This window comes from Petaurus breviceps, unplaced genomic scaffold (assembly GCF_028583685.1).
Source record: "Petaurus breviceps papuanus isolate PSGF00001 unplaced genomic scaffold, PetGlider_PUasm1.0 90845, whole genome shotgun sequence".
In the NCBI taxonomy this organism is placed as follows: domain Eukaryota; kingdom Metazoa; phylum Chordata; class Mammalia; order Diprotodontia; family Petauridae; genus Petaurus; species Petaurus breviceps.
Window position 1 is genome coordinate 24,101,000 of NW_027187359.1, and position 23,795 is coordinate 24,124,794.

A 23,795-nucleotide genomic window follows, 5' to 3' on the forward strand; every position below is an offset into this window, starting at 1 on the left:
AGTTTTATTGGTTAGTTAATTTATTTTATTTTGTCACTCTGTCTCTGTCCTATAAGACCCACAATTCTTCCTCATTCCTTCCCCCTCCACCCACCCTCCTCTTAAAAAAAAAAAGAAAGGAAATATGCTTCTTAACTTGCCTGGTGTACAGTGGCACCTGGAAAAATAATTTAGGTCTCACAGAATTGGGAGCTGACATATTAATGCAAAGCTCCTTGAAATATTACTCATTATTATGCCTTTTGCCAGCATTTGAGTGATTTGTGAACTCTTCATTGGAATAAAGTACTGTAAATGATTCATGAATGGCCAAGTTTATGAAATTCTATAAAAATATTACCAGGTGGTAATGGTTTCATCACAGAGTGAGTATAATCTGCTAGCCTCCGTATTTGCCAAAATGGGAGAATAGGGAGCTTGACAGAGGGATGAGTCTGACAGGAGAGAAAGGAAGAGATTAGATGGTGTTGGGGTGCAGAATCATGGAAGGTTTTGTTGGGTGGGGGGTAGCAGGTACAGAAATTAGGAATATGGGAAATATGGAGTAGACAGCATCATCAGTATCAAGAGAAGTAATATATCTTGCGTGGATTATATTTGAGGGACAGGAAGCAATATATAAACAGATTACACCCTGGCCACTAATGGTAGAGGTAGAGAAAGTACCAAAGACACATGCCTTTGGGAGGTACTGAGCTTGTTGCCCTTGTTCCTAAAGCAGGTGCAGAGATAGACATAGAAGTCCAGCCCAAGTAGATACCTTGAATCATTAAGTCATCAACCTCAGTTGTCTCTTGTAGATCAGGTCCTATGCTGATCAAATGAGACAATATCTGTAAAGCCCTTATTTAGCACAGTGCTTGATACAGGATTGGCACTCAACAAATACTTATGCCTTACTGCCTTCCCCTACCCTGTTCAATTTATCTCCCAAAATTTTAAGAAGACTAAATATATTTCATTTATGGAAACAGGCTTTGTATTTACCATTACATTAGTCATCAAAATATCATTGTGAGATGCACACTTTGAATTCTTCCATCCCCGTCCCTGGGTGAGGACTTCAAAAAATGGAAAGTGTGGGAAGTGAACAAAATGTATCATTAAATTTTATAGATGGAGATGATTTTACTGTATTGACCCATCCTCCACAAGATATGTTCTTTTTTTATACTAGTGGTGATGAATTGTACTCAGTCATTCTTGTTTAGTTGCCTAGTCGCTCTCGTAATCATCAATACACCTTTGGAAAAGAGATTATGGGTTATCACTTAATAGAGTGAAATTGACAATCCCTTATTGTGATGAAAACTATGTCCTGATTGATACTATGGCCTAATCAACTTAATTAAGATGTTGACTCTCTGGGAAAGAGGGCAAGCTACATGTAAACAAGACCAAGAAACTGTTGACAAGTAATTTCATCATGCTCACTTCCAGGCTCATTTTACATTGTATCCATTGAATTGAAGTGTGTTGATTGAATTAAATTTTGATACTTAAATATAAGGTGTGTTGCTAATATCTGTTATAATTATCTCAGCCAATGATTATTATCTAAGTCAAAGACAGGAATCAAATGCAAGAGAGTGCCTTCTCATTTCTTTTAAATAATAGCCAATGAGATTTGTTTGAATCTTTGAGTAAGATTGGTATATATGGACAACCTCTTCAATTGCACTATAAGGGATAAAATTGATAGGTATTTTACTAGACTGTGATTTTATTTATGAAGAGAATTCTTGATATGGAAATTCCTGCTACCTATGCAGAACTACAACTTTTCTAGACTTTAGTCTTAGAGAATTATCAGGGATCAGTGAAACATTGAGAAACTTGTCTAGTGTTACAGACAGTAAGAGGTGGGATTTGAATCCAGGTCTTTCTGGCTCAAAGGAAGCTCCCCATCCTCTATGTCACAGTTGCCTCTAACCAATAATAACTCAAATTTCTGCAGTATTTTAAGACTTTACAGTTGTATAAATATTATCATGATTTTTGCATATAGGGAAACTGAGGCTTTGATAAACTAAGTACCTTACTTATGGTCACAAGGCTAATAAGTGACTCTATTGATTGATCCTGATGGTAAATGTTCTAAAAATCACTTTCAAATTTCAGTATCCTGTTTTTGTCTTGTTTCACCAAATGCTTAGTAGAACTGAATAGATATTGTGACTTCTCCCTTTCTATACTCTTTTGGAATCACTTCACAGGCTTCCCACTGCAATTAGATATTGTGTTAGGAAGAGCCACTTTTATCTCCATGACACAGAACATTTTAGTCCCCACAATGACTCCTGTGTCTTTAGGCTTACACAAACTGAGACAACTCATTGGCTGATGAGGTTATTATCAGCTAACACCTAAAAATGGGCCCTTTATCGAGTCCTCCATCAGTACAAATGCCAATTTCTTTGAAAATACAGAAACAGAGACAAATCACTCAAGAAATAAGTGGATGACTAGCTGGAATTTTGATGCATCTTTTATTATGAGTGACTTGGGATTTGGATTCAGCCATTTCTCTGAACTGTTGAGCCAAAACATTGGTATCTGACAGTCCTTCTTTTGGCACTCAGAATGTGTTTAGCATTTCATGTTGCAGTGAAGCTTCTCTATCTGTTAGTGCAGCTGGTGAAACTGAGGCCTGATGCTCAGGTTAAATGAGGTAAATGACATTCTGAAGTCATTAGGGATTAGGCAGCCCTGCTGATTTTGTGCTTGGTCCATTGGGCAAAGCCATCTCCTTACTCAAGGCCATGAAAATATTATTAAAAAGAAACCCTTATTAACACAAATACTTCAGAACTATTTAAACTTGGAGTGTCTATTCTATGTAAAGACTATTTGTCCTGTTTCCCATGATTGTGCTTTAGAAATGTGACTGCAACTGCACCTCTTCTACTATTACACAGAGAGACAGTATAGCGCAGTGCATAGAATGTTAAAATAGGAGTTGACTCATGTTAGGAGTTCTCAGCCTTCTTGTTTCGACAGTCTTGGGAGGCCAGTGGACTCATTCTCAGAAAAAAAAGTTTTTAAGTACATAAAATGAAATTAAACATAAAGGAAACTAGTTATAATGACAAAGAGTTCATCAAAATGTTTGTTTTTAATCATGTACCCAAAGTTAAACTCTGTGCCTTAAAACAAAGGTGTCAAACTCAAAAGGAAATTAGTGTCACTAATCTATACATAAGGATACCTGCCACAACATATTGACTTAGTTTTAAAATGTAATATCATCTATGTCTTACTGTATTTTTATTCATTTTGTTAAACATTTATTAATTTCATTTTAACCTAATTTGGAACTTTCTGGAGTGTTGCGGGCCCCATTTGACAGCTCTTCCTCCTCCTCCTTAGAGCATGCTGTAACAAATAAATTATGCCTTGGCCTTGGAGTCAAAAAGACTGAATTCAAATCTCACATAATATTTACTAGTTGTATGATTAAGATTGTTTTCTTTGCATCCTGGAACTTCAGAAATCATGCTCCCAGTCCTTTTGAAGTCCAGATTAAAAGTTAATCCATTTAACTTTTAAATTCTTGCTTTGGGACTGAGCTGTCTTTTTTGGTGAATAAATGAGTGCAAGCTCACCTAACCCAGTATATCTAGTCAGCTCTGGACCAGAACATGTATCACATCTCATCCTGTTTTATACATTGGTGATCTTGCAATTTGAACTTCTACCCTTTCATATTCCCTTCAGCCCTGATATTCTATGTTCTGCAATGGACTCAGTAATCAAATCACTTCTAAAATTCTGTCTGGGAAATATGTGTTAATTTACTACTCTATTGATCAGTTCACAATCCTTGTGAATCCCTCCCTGCTTTGTTCATCACTGTCCTATAAAAGTGACTCTTCCCCTCCTCTCAAGGGTGGGGACAGTCTCACTTTTTTATTTGTGTCCTCAGTGTTTAGTTTAATATTTGGCATAGAGGAAGCACTTAATAATTAAATACATTACTTTTCATTCAACCTATTCAACCTAATTCAATTCATTCATTTACCTAATTTGTCTAAGCCTCACTTCCTTCATTAGTAAAATGGGGACCATAGAAGCTATGATATCTCTCACAAAGTTGTTGTAAAGCTCCAATGAGATAATGTATATAACATACCTTAATGAACAATATAAATGTCAGTTATTATTACTCTATAGTTTTCAAATAATTGTATAAAGATTATGATAAGATAATTGATCAAGAAGCTCAAAGTAATTTCCCAACATGTAATTATTTATCTGTGCCTAAGACAAAATTGTCTAATTCTTACACTGTTTCATTTTACAAATGAGGAAGTTATAAAGGGCATGAGATATCTTCTAGTATGAGCTCTTTACATATATAAGAGAAACTAGACTTATTCCCTCATAAAAATAAAATATAATATAAATATCTGTTCAAGATCATCTAATGAAGTCTCCCAACCAAAGCAAGAATTCCTGTTGCAAAATGAGTGATATCATGTCTTCTAATATCTGCCTCCTAAGCTTCTCATCATGAAAAGCTCACTACCTTATTAAGATGCCCATTCCATTTTTGGAGCTCTAATTGATAGGTACTTTTTCATTTCCAGGATTCTGTTTCCCTATGACTTCTACCTATTCATCCAAATACATCCCTCTGGAGCCAAATATAATATTGAATTCTGCATGACAGCTGTGCAGATATTTCAAGACAGAAAAAGTGTCTTCTCTTCTCCAAGATAAGCATTCCCAGGGCCTTCAACTATTCTACATAAGCCATGATTTCAAGTTCTCTCATTATCCTTTGGCCCTGATCCATTTCTTCATTGTAACTTTAAAAATGTATCTTTAGAGAATGGTGGCAAGGAAGAAAAGGGAACAAACATTTATTAAGTGTCTACTAAGTGCCAGGTATTATGCTAAGTGCTCTATTAAGATTATTTCATTTGGTCCTCACATCAATCCATTATCTCCATTTTACAGTTAAGGAAACTGAGGCAAACAGAGGTCCAGTGACTTGCCTAAGAACACACAAGTGTGTTATGGCAGATTTGAACTCAGGTCTTCCTGACTCAGTGTCCAGCATTTTTATTCACTGTTATCACTTAGCTGCCTCATTAGTCTCCCTACCTTTTCTCTCCCCACTCCTCTCCATTTCCCACTCAGCTGAAAATGTAACTACCTGAATGAGTAGGTCTAATCAGATCATCTACTAAATAGCTACCAGTAGTTACCTATTACCTATAGGATCAAATATAAGAATTTCTGGTGCTTAAATTGCTTCATGAGCTGGCGCCTTCCTTCCCTCTGCAATTAACTTCCATTTGCACTATCATATATCTTGCATGTTCACAGTTGTTTACATATTATCAGCTCCATTAGAATGCGACTTCTTCTCCAGGTTCAGAGTTCTGTTTTCCCCCCTTTTTGTATCCATCATGATTAGTAGAGTGCCTGACAGGTAGTAAATGCTTATTAAATACTTGTGTACTGACTAACACCTTGAGATCATATCCAGTAGCAGAGAGAATGAGAGGAATGACACATGTCATTCCTTTTCCACAGAATTTTAATATTTTCCTCTAGGTTTCTATATTTTCAAAAGCAGCCAGGTAGCTTGTAGGTTAGACCATGTTTAAAATAGCAGCTTCTATTAAAAGAGTTCTTAAATTTGGATGGCTCAATGCTCTTTCTGGACAGCTGTGGACAATAGTTCTTTCTGCAATCGTATTCTAGTAACAATATAATTTATATTTGAATTCTCAAAGATATTTGGAAGTTTATATTTGTTGTACATGGATTTCTGATATACTAGTTTTATAAAGCATACTGAACTCCTGGTATATAAATCAGCTCCTGAACATGTCTTTCTAGTTATATGATAGATTCTAAGTGTTTCTAACCTTCATTAGTATGTTACATAAGTTTTACCATTCATTCCATAATATGCATTTGTTTCCTTATCTCCTAAACAGAGAATTCAAAACAGAAAAGTTCTTTAATCGCAGAAAAAAATATTTCCCCATAGTTAATTGATAATAATGTTAAAATTGCAATCGTTACTGTTATCCCATATGTCATCTTTACAGGGCCAACTACAACAAAAATTTCACCCCTCTTGTTCTGCTTGTTATGCTTCTAAACAGAACAGCCAAAAACATCCTCTTTGGCTGGCCAATATCACACTATTGGCCACCATTAGACTTGTAGTGTGCTAAAATTCCAAGGTCCTTTTTTGTAATAGGAACTATTATTTAGCAATGTCTCCCATCTTGAATTTTGCAGTTGATTTTTGGAACCTGAATAAGTGACTTTATATTCATACTTAATCAATTCTTTTATGTTAATTTTGGTTTGCCATAACCTAAGTCTCCTTTGGATCCCAATTTTTTTTTCATCCAATATTGTTAGCTCTCCTTCTGAAATTCATGTAATCTGCCCTTTTGACAAGTAACCCATCATGCTGAAATTCATATCATTGATTAAAATGCTGACCAGGACAGGGTCCCTCATGTACTGAGTTTTCCTGGGAACCTAAAAAGAAGAGCTGAGAAAATCAATAACAAATGGCAGCAGCAACATTTTATGATGCTCTTTATTTAGGCAGAGAAAAATCTTGTCATCATTCCAGTGTAATAGCTCAGGGCTGCAACATAAATCTATACCTTCATTAACAGAAACAAAGTGAGAACTGTCCTACTTTTGCCAGTGCCAGGGAAATAGCTAGCTGCAAAGCTTAACTTTCACTAAGTGCATCATCAAAAAGGGAATATTCAAGTGAGCATTTTGAAAAGTGGCCCATCCTCTTAGGCTAGGAGGTGTTTTGAATCTTATATACCATAGTGCTGCCATTAGTTTCATCAGACAGCAATGCTATGCCCTGTCCTCTAAGATCTCCTTTCTCCTTACACAAATAGGAAAAAGATGTAGCATTATCAAGTCTTTGTCTTGACAACAGAGATCAATGTTTACTGACCAACCTATTGACTTTTAAAACTGACTGTTGGGGAAAGAATGTTTATATCGAAGGTTCTATATGTGTTAAAAGTAAATGATTGTTGGCCCTTAGAAAATTACCATGAAATAATTATTAGATTATCACATAACTGAAAACATGTAGTTCCTCCTAGATTTTCTGGAGTTTAACTGATAATTCTATGGAATTCAGAAGCATGGGACAAATCAGAAAATATTCACAAATTTTCATTGGATGCACAAAGTGGAGAAAAGAACAAGGTCCTTAGAATCAAAATACCTGATTCCTATCGCTTTTTAGCTATGTGACCTTGAGCAACTCAATTCATCTCTCTTGGAGGTGGTTTAATATTTATGAAATGAGAATAATAGATTAGGTGAGCCTTAGGGTCCCCTCTTGATCTAACAGTTTGTCATCCTACAAATCCAATGGTAGGGATCCAGGAGAATCGTAGGATGTGATAGTAATGGAATATAAAGATCCCACTGTATTGGCTTGGTTTTCAAATTGATTGTGTTAAAACCCAGAGCTTGTTAATCCCACCTGTGGGATGGACTTGTTGATCTAAAAGGAGAGTCCTGAACTGGGAGGAGCTGGTGACATAGATTTGGAGAGACACAAGAGAGAGGCAGAAGAACTTTTTGGAAGCAGCACCTCGTGGAGGCAGAGAGAGACTGAGAGGATTCCTGAGGGCCACTTTGAATCGCCCTGGACTTTTGAGACCTGCCCCCGGAGCTGCCAAGGACTGAGGAGATATGGCTGTTTTGCTGGTACTTTGTCTGTCTGTTTTGATGTTGTTTTGCCAGATTTGTCCACTGGTGAATGACAGTCCTGTTGAAGAAGTCCTGGAACCTGGCTGTTGGCCAAGAGCTCCTGAGACTGTCCTGCAGACAGATAGTGAATACTGTCCACTGGTGAAGGACAGTGTTGTTGTTGCAGGGGTCTTGGAACCTTTCTGTTGGTTCAGAGCTATTGAGACTGTCCTGCAGACAGAGAGTGAATACTGTCCACTGGTGAAGGACAGTGCTGTTGTTGCAGGGGTCTGGGAATCTTGCTGTTGGTTCAGAAGCCCTGAAGAAGGATTTTCTTGTTGTATGTTTACAGAAATCCTGGGAGAGGGTTTTGCTAATGTTTTCAGGGGTTCTAGGACTGTTTTGCAGACAGAGAATGAATTAATGAAGAGACTGGCAATGTATCTTGTGGCCTTGCTAAGCCTTGTCTCCCCAGGAACTAAGATTGCTAAGAACTTGCCTCCTGTCAAGATGAAGAAAAGACCTCCATTTGGGTATTAAGTGCTGTGCTTAAACTTGATGTAACTCTGGGGTAGATTCAATTGTGATCCTGGGGTGGGGAACTTTTGACCTTTTTGTGTTCTATGGTTGAACAAATGAATGTACTTTACTTAGATTGGAAACTAATCTCCATTTGAGAAGAGGGGTTTTGTGATGGACTAAATGAAGGTACAGCCTAGGGGTGGAGTAGTGTTTAGAATAGGGACTTTGTAATTGATTGAATGAATGGAAGGTCCTGGGGTGGGGTAGTACTTGGAGATTATTGAATCACACTTAGTAAATGCTGTATTTTGAATGATGTCATGTTTTGACATTCTCTGTTCTTAATTTGTCACTGAATAAAATGGAGAGCACCTATGCTGGTATTTTGAACCTTGGGAAGTTGCCTTTCCTTGGCATTACAGTACATAGGACAATCCAAAAAATAATTTCTTTCTGATACTGGGATTTCTATGCTATATGTGTTGATTTGGGGATTCGCTTCAAACCAAATAATGAATTCACATTGTGAAGACATGACTTAGGAGGACCTGATAAGTGGTTCAGTTTCTTCATCCTGTCTCAACTCGCCTTTTCTGTCAGTCATGCCTATGTTCACAGTCCAGTGTTTGGGTCAGAATCTCTTGGAGCTCTTTTACAAGTTCATCAAAATTGCTTTTTCTCTGACTGCTTCAAGAGCAGGAGATAATTAAGTGTATGAGTAAGATCTGTCTCTCTCACTAGTGGAAGAATTCATGAAATAGTCAATGGAAAGGCATGACCAGATCAGCAATGTGCATTGTGCCTGGGGAAAATTTAGGCATTGTAAAAAGCAGAGTTGAAGGGCTGCATTATAAATATGGGGGCACATAAGCATGGAAATAAGGAGGGCATACTGAGCTTGGGGAACAGCTAATAAACTAATTTCACCTGAGTAAACAGTAAACAAATTTATGGTCATATTAAGCCTGGAAAAATAAGTTGATGCTATATTATGGAGGTTTTAAATACCAATCTTAGGTTTTTGAATTCTGTTATATGAATAATAGGGAGACACTGGATGTTTTTGAGAGTAAAGTGACATAGGAAGATCTATGTTTTAGGAATAGTCATTTGTCAGCTATATAGAAGACAGATTGGAGAGGAGAAAGACTGGAAGAAGGCCAGTTAACAGTCTAGGGTCAATAGTCTAGGTTTGAGGTGATGAGTTTTTTAGTTAGAATAATGGTTATGTGAGTGGAGATAAAGGGACAGATGAAGGAAATACAGGGGAAGTATGTAGTAGAATCAATAAGTCTTGATATCTGAATATAGGAGGCAAGGGAGAAGGAAGAGTCAAGGGTAACAATGAAGTTAAGAACCTGGAAGAACACAATCAACATACACACCTCCCCTGCCCCCCAGGTCCTTCCCCCCTCCCCTGATCCCCCAAATTCCCACACACACACTCTGGGATTTAAGATGAGTTTCAAAGAAACCAGAGCTTTATGACCCACTTGAGTAATGAGACAGGCCTTTTTTTGTTGTTGTTCTGGTATTTCTTAATGCATAGTGAGCATTCCTACCAAGAACTTGTGCTTCTTTCCATTTACAGGAAAATATGCAGCCTGCAAGTCATAGCTTCAAAAATCATCAAAAATCAGAATAAGGAGGAAACTATAAGACCGTCTAGGGTAAATGATACTTGACCAAAACTCTTCTGCAACAACCACCATTTAGGGACTTTGATTGAGGTGAAACATGCTCTCTCCTAATGACTATTTTCATTACTTACTCCCAGTCCTTTAGTTGCTCCCAACCCAAATAAAACTTGTGTGTGTGTGTGTGTGTGTGTGTTTTAACTACCTAGAAGTACGGTGAAGGAGAAAAAGAAGTTCATCATAGCCAATGCTACAAATATAATGGCATCTTAGAAGAAGTATGGAGCTGGGAATATTAAGACTGCACAAAAGTTAGCACAACTTGTCAGGCAGACCTAGCTGAGAACATTTTCACACACCAAGAATATAGGACCAACTGTGCTATTAGACGTTGTTCGGGTGAAGCTGCAATTTTCTGACAGAATTGTGAAGACAACCACTGAGCTGGGTCTGCCCACTGCCAACTCTCTAAAAAGATGTATTTTAAAAATAGAACTGGTTAAATACATCATGGAAAAGTATTTAGAACTCAACTCCTATGGAGCCATTCCTTAGTTTGCTCTGCAGAGCTGTTCTTGAAAAGCTACAGTGGAAAATTAAAACAAAACAAAACAAAGAAAAATCCAATCCAATCCTAGGTCCTTTCACTCATATTTGGATCCTCGAGGTATGCTTCTGTAAAGAGAAAACACATTGATCCAAAGACAAATTATTTAAAGGATAAATAATGAGACTTTTGTTAATTAAGGAGGCAGGTGATTTTGTTATGGTGATATTTCCTCACTGGTATGGATCAAAGTTGGTCATTTCATATATTTCTTGTCTTTATTTGCCCATAAGCCCTCTATTAAAGGATCTCCTCAATGAATTGAGAAGGGAAGTAACAAAGTGTCAGTTTGAACTAAGAGTCAGAAAGACCTTGGTTAAATACCTGCTTCGGATAGTTCCTGTTTGCTGAACACAGAACAAGTCACTTAATTTTTCTGAATTTAATTTTTCTTATCTGTAAAATGAACATGGTGCTATCACCTCCCTCACTGAGTTGTTATTAGGGCCAAACCAGATTAAAGAGGATACTGTGTGTAAAGTGCTTTAGAAATCATCAAGCGCTGTATGAGTATGGGTAATTGTTGTTAAGGGAAATCTTCTTTTCGATGTTGCATGGTGATATACTGTGGTCACTAAAGTACTGAAGCTGAAGATCACTCATAGGGCAATGAAGAGGTATATGGTAAGTGAGAGCTAACTATAATACATCCAAACAAAGAATTTTGGTAAGAGTATGTAAGGGATGAACTAAAAAAAATAGGGGGAGTGAAAGATAATTGACAACCTGTGTACTCCATTGGTATCTTTGGAATGTTGGATTGTCAAAAGAATTTAAGCAATATTCCCCCTCCCCCAATACATAATTGAATATACTTCCAGAGGGAATCTATGGGAGTGAATGGACATAGGCTGGGCAGGTGAAAATGGATTGCTCTCTGTGTTGATGGAGGTATTACCTACATCAGTGAGACCACAGATCCATTTGAAAATTGAGTAATTGAGTTATCTCTCAATTGGAGCCCTTAAGCTTTCCATCTCTTTGTTCCCTGTATGATTGACCTACCTCTTTTTCTAGGCATACATATCCGCAGTAAGTTCATTTTGTGTATACGTGTGTGTGCCTGTCATAATCACATAAACCTAATTTAAATAAATACATATTTTCTAATGAAAAGTTAACAATAGTTTTCAATTTAATTCACACAATAGAAATAACCTAGTGGGACTTAAATGATCATGCCAAAAGCAACGTTTCTTTGATGACTTTTAGGAAAAGTAGGCTATATACCTCTGCTCCTTTAAATTCAGATTGTCTTGATCTCTAGGCCAATGTAAATATTTCCTTTTATAATCCCTTGCTTTTAGGTAATGCTTTAAAGGGCTTTCTCTATGTTCTATCTCAAAGCTGTTTATTTAACAAGGTGGGTTAGAACTCTTTGATTAGTATCCATTATAAGTTCTTTTTGAGGGAGGAAGCTTATCTTTCCCCACAATAAGGTATCAGGTGCTGAGAGATAATTTTCATAATCTCTTTTTTTCTGAAAGCTCTAAACTTTGCCTGATGGATTTCATGTAAGCAGTGGCACATGCAGATAACTGTTCTAGCACCACTTGGACAATTCATTTACATGCTAGGGGAGATTTTCTTTTTACCTGACACATTTCTCAAACAAGCACATCATTGGCCACTTAAAAGATGAGGAGTTGCCAGTGCTTGGGCAGATATAGTCCCTCAAGCTGTGATGGCATTGGGGTGAACTGGAAAGATAGGACTCCAATTAAACAAAGGCCTGAAATTAAAAACCCATGTTCTCTAAGGCAAAATTTTGGAACTAAATTATGGAAATGTAATATTCTTTGATTCTGAAGGTCATCCTGTACTAAAAATTTGAAGTACTATAGATTTCCATTTCATCCATAAATGAAATGTGAGCTTGTTGCCCTAATCCTGAGTTGGGGGAAACAGAATCAGGTAGGAAGTTTTAAAGAGGTGTTCCCCTGAGGAAATATGTGTAATTATGATGCAGATTTAGATTCAGACTCATAGAATGTTTAAACTTATTAGCCTAGGGAATCTTCAATATCAATAAGTTCAATCTCTTCATTTTACAGAAGAGAAAACTGAAGCATAGACAAAGTGAGTTGTCTAGTGTCACAAGCAAGTAACAGAACCAAGTCTTGAACTCAACTCTTTTGAGTCAAAAAGCAAAGTTCATTCCACTATAACATGTCAATTGTGATTTTGAGAAAAGAAACCCTAAAATAATTTGACCATGCTATGATAGGGGTATTCAGATTTCCCTAAATTTCAATATCAAAAATGTCTGCTCCAACCACTCTCAAGACAGCCATATAGGGACTTGTACTTCATTATGTGTAACACTAACCATATTTTTAGTCTAACAGAGGCTTTTTATATAGCTTTGGGTAGAATTACATTTCAATTACTGGCTCCTTAAATATTGGCTCACTGTACTTAATACAACTTGAAGTCCTGTGCATGCTGTTTGTCCATCCCTTGAATTCCACCCACTCCCTCCCCTATTCCATAGTGTAGTAAAGTAGTAGCAGATGTAGAAGTCCTTGCCCAAGACCCTGAGCCACTTATTAGATAATAGAATCCTTGAGCTTTGGAGATGTACATAAATCTCTAATCTCTGGCTGAAGCAAGACTACTGTTTACTGTCTTTGACAGGTGGTCATCCAGCTTCTGGCTCTCTCACACTACATATCTGATCAGTTATCAAATTTTGCAGTTTCTACCTTCACGGTATTTCTCACATCCGATCTGTTTTCTCCACTTAGACAGTTACCACCTTAGTTCAGGCCCTCATTACCTCTCATATACCTCTCGCAACAACCACCCTCTATGTCTCCTTGCCTAAGTTCTCTCCTCAGTCCAGTCCTATACATGCTGCCGAAGTAATTTTTGGTAATCACAGATCTGACTATGTGTCTCTCCTACTTAATCAATTCTAATGGCTCCCTCTTGCCTCCAGAATCAAATAAAAGCTCTGCTATTTAGTTTGTAAAGTCCTACATAATCTGGACTTTTCTATCTTTCTAAGAGACAGAGAGACAGAGAGAGAGAGAGAGAGACAGAGAGAGAGAGACAGAGACAGAGAGAGACAGAGACAGAGAGAGAGATGGATGATAGATTAGATACTATAAGCATTAATTTAAGTACTTATTGTTGGGGGTGCAAAAGCAAGCAAACTAAATAGTCTTTGACCTCAAGGAGCTTATATTCTAATGAGAAAATGTATTACACAAAGGGAATTTGGAACGGAAGGAGGGAAGTAGGCCACTTGAGGGAGTGGTAGAGTACAGATCCGGACTAAATAGAGTTGAGGGACACAAGGATGGAGTCCAGGGTACTGGTGGGGAAGGACTGATGATTACTTAGGGAGAAAAGTAATGTTGTAAAGAAAGTCATTGGATATTACTCTCCCTCCCACATTCTACACTCCAGTCAAAATGATATCTCTGTTCCTTAACTGCTGTACTCTATCTCCCATTTCCCATCTCTGTGTCTTTGCACTGGTTTTACCATATACCTGGAATATATTCTCTATCTCAGATGCCTAGCTTGGGCTAAGATATATATTTATATATCTCCCAGGCATAATTTCCTACATGAGAACTTTCTTAATATTGCGTGTTACTGGTACCCTCATTCCCAAAAAACATCATATTTAACTACTTTGTGTATATATATATAATTATTATATATTATATATAATTATATAATTATTAGCTTTCCATGTAGTATCTAGTTGTATCAGAGCTTACTGTTGCTAGTCTGCTATACAACAGTAATATAAGATATTCTGCAACTCTTACTAAGATTTCCTAAGTGGAATATATATATATAATTATTAGCTTTCTATTGATGGTATATAAATTGTATATGGACATATTACATGTTTGTATGCTGCATATATGTATTAACATATAGGTATACAGAACTGTGTTTCTATACATATACAAACATACCTGTGTATGCATGTGTATATCCATATGTGTATATCTGTGTGTATGTGTATATACACACACACACACACATATTCTCCTCCATTAAATTCTAATAAGCTTCTTATGAGTAGAGATTTTTTTCAGTCTTTGTACTTCTATCCCAGTGCCTATCATAATGCTAGGTACATAATAGACACTTAATGATTACTTGATTGATTGATCATCAGGAAACTCAAAGCAACCTATTCCACTTTTGGACAATTTACTTGTCCTAGTTCTGGAGACACATACAATGAATTTATGTATTTATTTTTTATTTTTAGGACCAGTGATTAGAAAAAAAAAACTCTAGGGTATAATGATTTAACTACAGGACATGGTAGTTTAAGCTACTAAAGCTTAAAACTACACTAAGATTTTTAGGATATCCTTTATTTCCAGAGTCGATATTACATCTAATGCATTAGCATGGGTTCCTATGGATACTGTCTGTAGGATCTAATAAAAAAAAACTTATTAAAATAAACACATCACTTTAGCTATTTCCTAAAGACTGACATTCTATTAATTAGAACAGTAGTTACTGATCCTATCAATATATATTACCAATCAGAAGTGAAAGATTCTAGGCTTCCTGGAGTGCCATGCTAGACCATATCATGAAACTACTTCTTAGAGAATCCTTCCTAATTTTTTTAAGCCGTGCTGTTATCATATTAAAAGATTTCATAGAAATTTGTAAATTTCCAAACCTGCATGTCTCAAATAGTTTCTTGTAGGCAGTTAGGTGGTGCAGGGGATGGAGTGATGGACCTAAAGTCAGGAAAACCTGATTTACTTAAGCTCTATGACCCTAGGCAACTCACTTAATCTCTTGTCTGACTCATTTTCTCATGTCAAAATGGATAATTACACCTACCTTTTAGGATTGGGGAAACATAAAATGAGAAAATATTTATTAAGAGCTTTGCAAACCTGAAAGTGTTATTCTAACTTTTTGTTTCAATGGGAAATAAATATATAGAACGTGTGAATGTGACCCAGTAGTTTCATCATTGTAGTGAGAAGCAGTGAGAGATCTGAGGTCAAAAGTACTATAATATCCTGGGTATGGAAGCTGGTTAGTGAGGAGAGATATCTTTGGGTTCCCTGGGATTGTCTTCTCCCCAGTCCAAATTGTCTTCTAACTTGTCTTCTCCTCAGTCCCACTACCAAGTCAGTTGGAAAGCGATGCACCTTCCCTGCCCCCCTCCCATCACAAGCCTCAACCTTTTTTCATTCCAAAAGAAGTCAAAGGAATATAGATATAAGGGGAAAAAGGATATAAGAACTGTCCTCTCCCCACCCCAAGTAATAGAGATTTGTGTTTAGGCAAGAGGGTAAGAAGAAAACGCGGCAGGGGGGATCGTTAGGTGGCGCAGTGAGTAAAGCCCCCGCCCAGGAGTCAGGAGGACCCGAGTTCGGTTCCCGCCTCAGACATTAAACACCAACACAAAAAATTAGCCGTGTAACCTTGGTCAAGTTACTTAACCCCAAATGCCCTCCTAAAGGCAAAAAATAAAATAAAATAAAATTAAAAAAAAGAAGAAAATGGAAACCACTTTAAACTTTGAGCTGAAAACTGAAATGCACATTTCACAAGTAAGTAATGTCATATTTTTTCATTATATGGTTATTTCATTATATGGACATTATATAGTTCATAATGAAGTCAATCCTTTTCTATAGATGACCAGGAAAGAGGGAATGGGTCTTGTGATACAAAGTTACTTTGAGGAAGTAAGCTGCTACCCTTAACAAACGCTAGCATTTCGCTTTTGAGTCAGGCAGCCTGGGATCCTGGCAGTTGTACTCTCTACCACCACCATTTCCCATAGCTTTCCTGGGTCTCATGTCACTGGAGCACTTCTGGGGAAAGGATATCGTCTCTCTGTCCTCAGTAGCTATAGCACATAACCTTTTAGCAATTTTAAATTGACAAGAGAAGGGAAGAGGCTTGTAGAGGATACTGTCTGATGGGTGTTGCGGTTATTGTTGTTGCTGTTCAGCTGTGCCCAACTCCTCATGACCCCATTTAGGGTTTTCTGGGCAAAGATATTGGAATGGTTTGCTATTTCCTTCTCCAGTTCATTTTACAGATGAGGAAATTGAGATAAACAGGGTAAGTGACTTGTCTAGGGTCACAAAGAGAGTAAATGTCTGAGGTCAGATTTGAACTCAGGAAGATGAATCCTCATGACTCTAGGCCCGGCACCCTATCCACTGTGCCCCCTAGCTGTCCTTCTCTAATTTGTACTTTTTGTAAAAAAATGTCTTTCTTTATCTGCAATTCAGTCTCTCCTCAATCCAACTTGCTAATTAAAAAAAAATTGGGGGGTTAGCATGATACAATGGAAAAGGTGCAGATTTAGATTCAAAAGACCTGGGTTCAAATCCTGACACCTATGTGACTTTGGAAAAATCATTTCATCTCTCTGAGCTTCAGTTCTATGATCCTATCAAAAGCACAGCTCAGATAATACCTCTTACATGGGGCTTTCTGATTCAACACACCTTCTCCAATTACTGGAATTCTCTTCTTTTTGAAACCCCTTTGTATTACTTTGAATATATTTTCTACATGCTGTATCTTCCCTGTAGAATATAAGCTCTGTGAAGGCAGAGACTTTGTTGTTTTTGTCTCTCTGTCTCCAGCACCTTGTACAACAGCACCTTTTAAAAAGTTTCATTTGATATAATTATGGTCACAAAATTAGTAAGTGGCAAAATCAAGATTCAAACTCAAGTTTACTGATTCTTAGTCATCTATTTTGTTCATTGTTGTCTGTGATCTGATGCACATAATATCTGGGCTATTAACCTCATGTCTTTTTATTAATAAAAGTAGTCAAATCCTGGAGATCCACATGCTGAAAGAAGCATTCTCTAAAACTGGACCCTTGGAAAAACAAACCAAAACAAAAATGAAAACAAACAAATATATTACTGAGGACATGGGGAGGATGCCGAGATACATTTGATTATTTAGACCCCGAATTATACAGTTTAATTCCACATAGGAAATCTTAGTAAGGGTTGCAGAATATCTTACATTACTATTGTATAGCAGATTAGCAACTCTCAGATGTGACACTACATTAAGCTTTTGTGATGGTAGAAAATACATTTATATTTCCTTCTTCCCAAGAGACAAAGCCCACAGAGACCTTTTGCATTTGTCTGGCATTATCAATTGCAGATAATTAATAAATTAAGATTATATAATAAACAAGATTATTTTTATTACATGCTATGTAGATATTATTCAGAAACCTAATTTTAACTATTGATTATATAATGCCACCATACTTTACATCCGAAGTGGTGATGCAGATCTACAGAACGTATTCTTTAAAATATGCTTCGCTTTGATGAAGATGTTTTCTCTTTTCTCTTCTTCTCACTGTACATTTTAAAAATTCTCATATTTGGGTGACATGACATATCAAAGGAAAAAGCTTTATTCTGAAGAGGAGATATGAGTGAAATAAATTATTATCATCTAATTAAAACATGATATATTTATATATATACATTTGTTTCTATATGTATATATGTGTGTATATATATATATCTTGCATCATTTATATAATTCTGGAATATATTACATTCTGAGAATTGTAATCAAATCAACATTACCATCGTCCCTGGAAAGAAATTGTCTATCGCCTGCCCTTTGTTTCAATTCACCATCTGTGTTACTTCCTAGACACTACTTGTCACTACTTCTCTCTATGTGTTGTCTCCTTTTGATTTATTTTTAAAATTAATTGATTTATTTCCATTAACATGTAAGATCATTGATGGTAGGTCCTGTCTCATTTTTGTCTTGGTGTCCCCAGCACTTAACACAGGGTTTAGAATATTGTTTTCTTCAGTATTTTGGTAGTGTAAGACTATAACCACATTTGGGGTTTTGTGGTAGTAATAATGGAGTGGATTGCCATTTTTTTTCTGCAACTCATTTTACAGATGAGGAAACTGAAGCAAATGGGGTTAAATGACTTACCTAGGGTCACAAGGTTACTGAGCGTCTGAGGACAGAGAGTGCTTGTAACATAATGAGTGTTTAATAAATGTTTTTTTTTTTTTCTGCAGCCTTTCACTCACTTGTTTAATGACTCATAATTCAATGAATTCAATAAGCCCTTAATAAGGGCAGATGCTGGAAATACAATGGAAAAGTTAAATAGTCCCTGCCCTCAAAGGGATTATATTCCAACAGGGGAGAAGCTATGTGCACATACACACCTATTCATGCACACATATAAATCACATATTACATTACATATTAATATACATATTTGTTATATATCTCTATATTTGTATTTATCTATATTACAGGGTAATGAAGGGGCAGGGCCAGCTTTAACATTTAGGAAGCAGAGACAGAGATCTAGAAAGCTTAGTTTTCTTTCATTTCCTTTTGGCATGGGAAATATGTCTTTTCCCTGTTCCACATACCAAACATGTCCTCTTTGTCCTGTTTGCCAACAATATATCCTATAAAATATTATAACCAGAACTGATGACAATATTCCAGATTTGATCTGGCCAACATTGAGTATTTGAGGACTGTAATTTCTCCCCATTTTGGATACTGTGGTTTTATTGTCATACTAAGCAAGTTCAACATTTTTAGTACTGTAGCACCCTGTTGGTTTGTGCTGAGCTGGTGGTCTATTAAAACCTGGATCATTTTTTTCCCCAGATAAATTGAGACCAGTTTCTTCATTTCATTTTTGAACATAGGTCTATTACTTTCTATTTGGTACTTATGTCTATTACTGTTGGGAGAGAATCTCTTCAAGTCTTTAACATTTATAACTTTAACTTAGTATAAATGGAGCATTGGTGTTACATATGGAGATTGGTTTAAATAAAACATGTAATTTAACAGTTCCAGAAGTAGGCAGTTCTATAGTTCTATGGACTGTTTTCCATTAGAATGTAAGGTTTTTCAGGTAAAAGACTCCTTCATGTTGGTGTTTGTATTTTTAAACCTTACTATATAGTAAGTATATATAGTAAGATTTAGTAAGAACTTAATAATGTTTCTTGATCAATTATTTAGATGGATTTGTGATCTGAATCTACCAATTCTCTCCAATAATGTAAATGACAATTCATCCTTGTGTATCTGTCTTGTGCAGCTAGTGCAGTTCATTTTGTAAATTGGCTACAGGAGATTTGCTTGATGATTTGGGTATTTTTTCCTAAATATCTTGATATTCATACAAGTTTTCCACAGTTTAGCCCTTAGTCTTGCTATGTGATCAATCCTCTCTCTCTGGTCACTCATTTCTCCTAAATCATTATTTATAATTTTCTTCTGATTAATTCTGTTTGTAATGGTTTGCTATCTGTTCACATCCACCATGGAGATATTTCTGTTGTCTTTTGGAGCATTTAAAACTTTAATACTTTAGTTATCATAACAGATTTGGGATGAGAAAGGAGAATTATTTTTTTCAACTTATTTTTATTTATTTTTTTTAAATATTTACCAATTACATGTAAAATAATTTTAGCAATTTTTTTTTAATTTTGAGATATAAATTCTCTCTCTCTTTCCCATTTTTCCTCTTCCTTGAGAAAGCCAGCCCTTTGATTTTGATTATACATGTAAAGTAATGGAAACCATAGTTTCATATTAACCTCATTGCAAAAGAAAATACAAATGAAATAAAACAAAAATGAATAAAGTAAAAACTGTATGCTTCAATCTGCATTCAAAGTTCATCAGTTCTCTCTGTGGAGATAGATAGCATTTTTTATTATTGTGAGAAAGAAAAGAAGGAATTCTGTTTCCACAGGATTAAAACTCCTCCCAGCTTTGAGTGATAACAGAATGTAAGTCAGAGGTGACTGGTTCTAATCAGAGCTGTGACCTAGAAGAACCAGGCTTTGAGCAGATAAAAAGGTCAGAAGCTTATACACATAGGAGCTATTTGAAGGGGAACATATCAAGTAAGAGAACATAAAGTGGGCAGTTCAGGAGGTTGCATCTAACCAATGGAAATCAAGGGGGAAATTGAAATGTGGAAATGAGATGATGTAATCAGGGGTGTAGACCCATGTGAGGGTGGGGACTCTAACCTGACCAATGAAGAGCAAGGGGAAAATTCCAATCAGGGTGGTTATAGGAGTTTGTAATTGTCTTGAGGCAGATTTGTGCCTACTAAGTGACCCTTTCTCACAAGGGGTTAAAGGCCAAGTCACCTGTTGGAAATGATGTGAAATATTTTTTTTTTCTAAATTCACTCATGGCCAGGTGGAATTCTTGGTAAGAAGATTATTTCTAACATTATGGATCCTTTAGAACTGTCTGGACTCATTGTCTTGATCAGAGTAGCTAAGTGTTTCACCAGTGAGCATCCTTACAATATTGTTGTTACTGCATACAATGTTCTTCTGATACTGATTACTTCATTTTGCATCAGTTCATGTAAGTCTTCCCAGGTCTTTCTCATGCTTATCATTTCTGATAGTGCAAGAACATTCCATCACAATCATATACTACAACTTTTACTCAGTCATTTCCCAGTTTATGAGCATTCCCTTGACTTCAAATTCTTTACTATGTCAAAGGGTATGCACAGTTTATAGCACATTAGGCATTATCATTCAAAAATTGCTCTCCTGAATGGTTGGACAAGTTTACAGACTCTACCAATGATGCATCAGGGTCCCAATTTTTCCATATCCTATCCAGCATCTGTCATTTTCCTTTTCTGTCATGTTAGCCAGTATGATAGGTTGGAGTTGGTATCTTAGTTTTAATTTGCATTTCTCTAATCAGTAGTAATTTAGGTAATTTTTTCATGTGACTATAACTTTGATTTCTTCTGAAAACTGCTTATTCACATTCTTTGACCATTTATCTACTACAAAAGGCTCTTATTTTTATAAATTTTCCCAGTTCCCTATATATTTGAGAAATGAAGGCTTTGTCAGAGGAACTTATTGCAATTTTTTTCCAGTTTCCTATTTTCTTTCTCATTCTAACTGCATTGATTTTGGTGGTGCAAAAGCCTTTTAATTTTATGTTATCAACATTATCTATTTTACTTCCTGTAATTTCTTCTATCACTTATTTGGTCATAAACTCTTCCCTCATCCATAGATCTGATAGGTACATTTTTCAATGCTCCCTGATATATTTATGAGATCACCCTTTATGTCTAAATCATGTTTCCACTTTGGCTTTATCTTGATATACAGTGTCAAATGTTGGTCTAGGCCTAGTTTCTCCCAAACTCCTTTCCAGTTTTCCCAGCAATTTTGTCAAATGTTGAGTTCTTATCTCACAATCTGAGAACTTTGGGCTCATTAAACACTTGATTACAATGGTCATTTACTGATGTGCAGCCACTCTATTTCTTAAGTAATTCCAAATTGTTTGATGAACACTTTGCAATATAGTTTGAAATCTGGAACTACTAAGTCTCCTTCCTTCAATTTTTTTTCCCACTGATTCCCTTTATATTCTTTTTTTTTTTGGAGGGGGGAAGGAAGGGCAATTGGAGTTGTGACTTGCCCCAGGTCACACTGCTAGTAAGTGTTAAGTGTCTGAGGCCAGATTTGAACTCAGATCCTCCCAACTATAGGGCCAGTGGGTACTCTATTCATTGTGTCACCTAACCACCCTACTCTTGATAATTCTTGACCTTTTGTTTTTCCAATGAATTTTGTTACCATATTCTCTATCTCTGCAGAAGAATTATGTGTTTTTTTGATTGGTATGTCATTGAATAAGTAAATTAACTTAGGTAGAATCATCATTTTTATTGCATTGTCTTGGCTACCCATGAGCCATTAACATTTCTCCAGTTGTTTTGATCTACTTTTTTTGTGTGTGAAAGGTGTTTTATAATTATGTTCATATATTTTTGGGGGTTTGCCTTGGCAGGTAGATTCCTGAGTATTTTATATTGTCTGCAGTTTTTTTAATTGAATTTCTCTATCTCACCCAACTGAGTTTTGTTGGTACTTTATAGAAATGTTGATGATTTATGTGGTTTCATTTTAAATCCTGAAACTTTGCTGAAGTTATTAATTATTTCAAGTAGCTTTTTCAGTTGATTCTCTAGGATTCTCTAAGTATACCATTATGTTATCTGCAAGGAGTAATAGTTTTGTTTCCTCATTGCCTATTTCTCCAATTTCTTTTTCTTCTTTTATTGCTATAATGAGCATTTCTAGTACAGTATTGAGTTATAGTGGTAATAATGGACATAATTGCTTCACCCCTGATCATACTGGGAAGGCTTCAAGTTTATCCACATTATAGATAATGCTTACTCTTGGTTTTAGAGAGATACTATTTATCATTTTTACAAATGAGCAATTGATTCTCAAAAGCAGAATTCCTTAATAAAAGTATTACTAACCAATAGGCTCCTTGCCAGCCAATATACTTTGAATTTGTCTGTCAATATATCTCAATTGGAATCAGGGATTCTTGTCTTATAGAAGTATTGCTAATTGTGCACACGATCTTAGTAGATTCATTTCTATTCATTATTGTTCATTTCAGCCTATCTTTACAGCTTGTTTTTAGGACTTTTCTGAATCTTGACTTTCATTCAGGGCATTAGCTCTGTCTCTAAGTACATGATGTTTTGCACAGATTTGGTAGGCTTCCCATCTCTTTATCCAAGGTACTAATAAAAATTCTGAACAGGAAAGATCTCTGGGGGCACTTTATTATAGTCATTCTTCCAAGCCGATACCACATTATTAATCACCACTTTGTGGATGTCCTCATTCCACAAGTTCTGAATCCTTTTAACTGTACTATTGCCTAGGTCATATCCTTCCATTTCATACTCAGAGATAGCCTGAGAGACGTCATGAAAATATTTGCTAAAATTCAGATACTCTATGTCAATGGCCCATTCTTATCTACCAATATTTTAAAACTATCATAAAAGGAAATTAATTTAGTCAAGCAAGACCACAAGACCATTTCTTGATAAGTTCATTCTGATTCTTAAAAAAAAAACCTTTAAAAATTATTAATATTTTCCGTTTCTCACAACACAATAGTTATCCTATGTATAACTGCCTCCCTTTCCCAGGAGTCATTCCATGTTAAAAATAGTATTTTTTTAGAGACAGGAAAAAAGTCAGCACAACCGATTGATATATTGAAAAAGTCTGAAAACTTGTAATGTGTAATGTCTGTGGACCTCCCACCTCCATGAAAAAGTGAATCAGGAGTGTCATTTCGCATATCTTCATTCAGGTCCTACTTGAGCTTTGTAATTTTGTTACATTTACTTCTGATTTGTTTTTTTTTTTTGGTGTGCCCTTTACTGGCTCTTAATAATCACCCCTATCCTTTCTAAATAATTAAAAATA

General features: G+C 36.0%; 1 protein-coding gene across 4 annotated transcripts in view; it reads left to right on the forward strand.

The window, feature by feature from the left end:
* CDH13 (cadherin 13) overlaps positions 1-23,795 on the forward strand; it is a 1,699,366-nt gene that overhangs the window by 976,064 nt on the left and 699,507 nt on the right. The window contains exon 6 of one of the 4 annotated variants that reach the window (XM_069072249.1): positions 9,821-9,950. The exons of the other annotated variants lie outside the window; for them this stretch is intronic. Within the exon in view, the coding sequence (XP_068928350.1) occupies positions 9,821-9,874 (54 nt within the window). The 3' untranslated portion in view covers positions 9,875-9,950. Of the gene's footprint in view, positions 1-9,820; positions 9,951-23,795 lie in introns of those variants that run through there. 4 annotated transcript variants of the gene reach the window in all.